General features: G+C 37.6%; 1 protein-coding gene across 1 annotated transcript in view; it reads left to right on the forward strand.

The window, feature by feature from the left end:
* The first annotated feature begins 391 nt into the window (after positions 1–391).
* mastl (microtubule associated serine/threonine kinase-like) overlaps positions 392–4,703 on the forward strand; it is a 20,147-nt gene continuing 15,835 nt past the window's right edge. The window contains exons 1-7 of the mRNA XM_016251705.1: positions 392–998; positions 2,336–2,473; positions 3,317–3,456; positions 3,537–3,625; positions 3,711–3,817; positions 4,159–4,318; positions 4,407–4,576. Of these exons, the coding sequence (XP_016107191.1) occupies positions 843–998; positions 2,336–2,473; positions 3,317–3,456; positions 3,537–3,625; positions 3,711–3,817; positions 4,159–4,318; positions 4,407–4,576 (960 nt within the window). The 5' untranslated portion in view covers positions 392–842. The remainder of the gene's footprint in view (positions 999–2,335; positions 2,474–3,316; positions 3,457–3,536; positions 3,626–3,710; positions 3,818–4,158; positions 4,319–4,406; positions 4,577–4,703) is intronic.

The raw sequence follows: 4,703 nt of genomic DNA on the forward strand, positions 1-4,703 counted from the left end.
CGAACATAGACACATTTATGTAGATCGGGGGCGCATTCACTTCAGAAACAATGTAATCCACTGCGAGTTCAGCGGCTCAGATGTCTGGAGTAAATAACGACTGCTATGTTCATTATTACATCTAACAACAGAACACCTCAGTCGCTTAGGAGTCATTCTTGTCTACATCTGCTCAGGACCCAGAATCAAATGTCCCAAATAATAGTAATAAAAAAAAAATTCTAAGCAGTGTCTGAAACTTTGTGTTACGAGCACTTCTTTTGTTGATGAACGTAAATGTAAAGTTCGAGCTTGTATTCTGTCACCGGCCAGCAGAGGGCGCCTCCTCCGCTCCATTAAAGACCTGCAAAGTAGCCAACGTCTTTGCCTGATTCGTTTAGCAGAAATTTGAACAGTAAATTTCTATCGTGAGAATAAAACAACAAGTATATCACGTATAAAATAAATATCAGCACTAATACAATCTTTAACAAACGTAAAAAAAATTTTTTCCAGTTGAGTATTCAATCTCAGACGTTCGAGGCCACTAAACCATCGCGTCTCAGGACCCACATTTATGTCGCTCATTTCAAATTTCAAAACAAACAAGTCGCGCCAGTCAACAGTGAGAATGGATGCGGTGGACTGAACGACTCGTTTAAACTAATACAAACCGAATACATGTAGCGTGTAAAACCATTTTTGGTGATATGTATTTGATTTTCAAAACAATAAACACCATTAATCGTGTTTGTAGTTCTCTGAATGAGGATCATCTGACTGCGTGGTGAGACGACCGACTAACTAGAGATACAAACGAGTGAATTAATTGGAATACATTAATATTCGAAGAGACAGCAGCGATGGAAGCTCATGGAATATCATCTGAAGACTCAAACAGCGCAGTGAAAGCTCCCTCCATCGAGGACTTTCTGCTGGTCAAGCCTATCAGTCGAGGAGCCTTTGGGAAGGTTTACCTCGCCAGAAAGAAATGCAACTCCAAACTATATGCAGTCAAGGTATACAGATATTAAGTTATGCTTTGTATATAAATGTTACATATTTGTATTTCAAATATGCACGTCATGGTATTTAAAATGAACTATAATCGTATAATAATTTTATTCGACTGGTATCATTTATCAGAAGGAAAATGTATCTAACGTTATTTATTTAAAGCGATTCCTAAATATGCTTGTATGAACAGGTAAATAATGCGTTTACTAACTTTTATTATAGTTATTTATCATTGCATTCCGTTTTTCTTAAAGGGGTCATATGATGCGATTTCAAGTTTTCCTTTCTCTTTGGAGTGTTACAAGCTGATTGTGCATAGATAAGATCCCTGAAGTTGCAAAGACTAAAGTCTCAAAACCAAAGAGATATTCTTTATCAAAGTTAAGACTCTGCCACGCCCCCCTAAAACGGCTCGTTCTAACACGCCCCCACATATCTAGGTCACTATGTGGAAATATTTGCGTAATGCCACCCAAATGTGCACGCAAAGAAAGAAGGCATGGTTTCAGTAACCGCAGTTAGTGTTGAAGCAGCCATGTCAGAGAGACGCTGTGTGTTTCTAGACGAAAGCAAAAGCACTTTATTTGGCCTTCCGGAAGTAGATGCATTTAGGAATCTTTAAGATTACTTACAACAGAACAGCAATGCATTTTATGGACGACCGTTTGGTGAACCTAGGAGAGGAGGTCATTCTGACTTTGCTATGACAATCTGGCGCTTCTGAATCAGCTACTGTTTTGTTATTAGTTTAAGTATTTGCTATTGACTGCTCAAATGCGGAGTTTTGCGCATCGTGTGTGTGTGTGCGAGAGGGGGGGGGTTCACATCACAAACACATACCAGCTTCATCACTGTGTCTGTCACGCGACTCTGTTGCACTTTCGGGCTTGAACTGATGGTAAAACTAATGATTATGATTATAATAATTATTTACTGTCTTTACATTTATTTTGAAAGCTGAAGTTCGCGATTATGTTAAGGGGCGTTACATTTCTGACGAGTGCTTGCGGTGTTTGGCCAATCACAATGCACTGGGTCAGCTGGCCAATCAGAGCAGACTGCGCTTGTCGGAGGGAGGGACATTGTAGAAAACGAAGCGTTTGAGAGAGGCGGGGCATAGAGGACCTACAATAATGTACAGTATTTGAAAAAGAATGTGTTTTTTGAACATTAAAGCATGTCAACATATTCTGTTAAACCAAATACACAAAATAATGATCTTTAAAAAAGCATCATATGACCCCTTTAACTGTTTAACCATTTTTTTTAATTAATAGCACTGATAAACAAATGATGTTGTTTTTGTCTGTGTGTGTGTGTGTGTGTGTGTGTGTGACAGGTGGTGAAGAAAGCAGACATGGTGGATAAGAACATGACAGATCAGATGAAAGCTGAGAGAGATGCTCTCGCTCTCAGTAAAAGTCCTTTTATTGTGCACCTGTTTTACTCTCTTCAAACCACAACTAAAGTCTATTTGGTATGAACTATGAAAACATGTACAGGTCATATATTTCAAAAAGACTTAAGGTGGAACATATTTAAAAGAATTGTTCACCCAAAAATGAAAATTTGCAGAAAGTTTACTCACCCTCAGGCCACGTAGATGTAGATGAGTTTGTTTCTTTATCAGAACAGATTTTGAGAAATGTAGCATTGCATCACTTGCTCACCAATGGATGCTTTGCAGTGAATGGGTGCCGTCAGAATGAGAGTCCAAACAGCTGATAAAAACAGCACATATAACCCACGAGTAATCCACACCACTCCAGTCCATCAGTTAATGTCTTGTGAAGCGAAAAACTGTGTTTAACAAATTAATAAAGGCTTTGGCCAAAATAGCGTAAATCATAATAACGCTACCTTCAGTAAAAAGTCCATCCTCTTTTGTCCTATCACATCAAAACCCACTGACATGTTAATTTAGAACTGTGTTTTATTGGTGAAGGCAATATTATAAGGTTAAAAACATCTTTTGATTACAAACATGCAGTTGTTCACTTTATAAGACATTAACTGATGGTCTGGAGTCATGTGGATTACTTGTAGATAATCGTGATGTTTTATCAACTGTTTGCACTCATTCTGACGGCACCCATTCACTGAATTGGCAAGCAAGTGATGTAATGCTACATTTATTGAAATATGTTCTGATGAATAAACAATGTCATCTACATCTTGGGAGGGGTGAGTAAATTTTCCACTAATTTTCAATTTTTTAATTTTTTTAAATGTAAAATTTTAAATGGTGCATGCATGTATGTGTGTATATATATATATATATATATATTTTTATTTTTATTTTTTTTATTTTATTTTATAGGTGATGGAGTATCTGATTGGTGGAGATGTAAAATCACTTCTTCATATTTATGGGTACTTTGATGAAGACATGTCTCTAAAATACATCTCAGAGGTCGCACTCGCTCTGGATTACCTTCACAGACACAGCATTATTCACAGGTATATTCACAGGAGAATTATGAGTAATTCTTAGTCTTTTGTTTATCAAACTGACATCCTTTTTTTGTCATTTGATTCAGGGACTTAAAACCAGACAATATGCTCATCTCAAATGAGGGTCACATTAAGCTCACCGACTTTGGGCTCTCCAAGGTTAAACTTGACAGGGGTATGTTTTATTTTAACAACCAAAAATGTTAAAATACTTTGTCTTTATTGTGATTTTAACAAACTTTTCCTTCCCCACCTTCCAGAACTAAACCTGATGGACATTTTAACCACACCTTCTTTGGTGAAACCCGAGAAAGATTATTTCAGAACACCTGGTCAAGTTCTGTCACTGATAAGCTCTCTTGGTCTTGTGAGTAGATTTGCACAATCATTTAATTTGTATATTACGTGGCTCAACAATAAGGTTCTTTTTTTTGTCCTGCTGACCCTAATTTCCACCTAGTAAATCCAGCTTTAATTTGATTAATAAATAGCTGATTAAGGATCAAAGATCTATTTTAGTAGCAAGTTTTATCTTTAAAAATGTCAAATAAAAGGGCTATAAATGTAACTTTTAACTGGCCGGAAACTCTCTCTCACTGACAATTGGTCATCCGTTTTGTTTAGCCCTGCTATATCATTAAATCAACATGTCCACAACATGGTTGAAACAGCTTGTATAATATGTAATATTTTGACTTGAATTGGCAGAATACTCCAGTGACAGAGAGCAAGGGTCACAGCAGCACAGTGTTGTGCAGCCCCATGTCCTGTGGAAAAGTCAAGCAGAGGAATAGTTCTCTATGTTCACCTCTGCTGAAGAGACGGGCTGATCACCTGAATTCACCAGTATGCACAACTCGAGCTCTAGGTACGTGTCGGAATAATGTGCATTGACAGTCTATCATTGTTTTTGCTCTAGTAGAACAATGTAAAGCGTAACATGTCATATTCTCTAGGATCCAACTGGGTGTTCAGTCCGGGCCTGCTGGCTAGAAGTTTGACACCAAGGCTGATGAAATCAAGGAAGAGATTTGAGACGCTGAGTGTTGGGAGTGCCCACTCATGCCTGTTACCATCCACTACTGATTCTGAAGACTGTGTCAGCCCGATGTGGGAAGATGAGCAGGTTTTGTATCAGCATTACTGTATTAGAAAATGCTGGTTCATATAGAGCATTGAGCAATACTATTTTGTCTACTTATGTTAAGAAGAGACATACTAAAAACTAGCTATAATCAATCATTTAAAATGAA

Source organism: Sinocyclocheilus grahami, unplaced genomic scaffold, assembly GCF_001515645.1.
Source record: "Sinocyclocheilus grahami isolate Dianchi unplaced genomic scaffold, SAMN03320097.WGS_v1.1 scaffold1068.1, whole genome shotgun sequence".
Classification (NCBI taxonomy): Eukaryota; Metazoa; Chordata; class Actinopteri; order Cypriniformes; family Cyprinidae; genus Sinocyclocheilus; species Sinocyclocheilus grahami.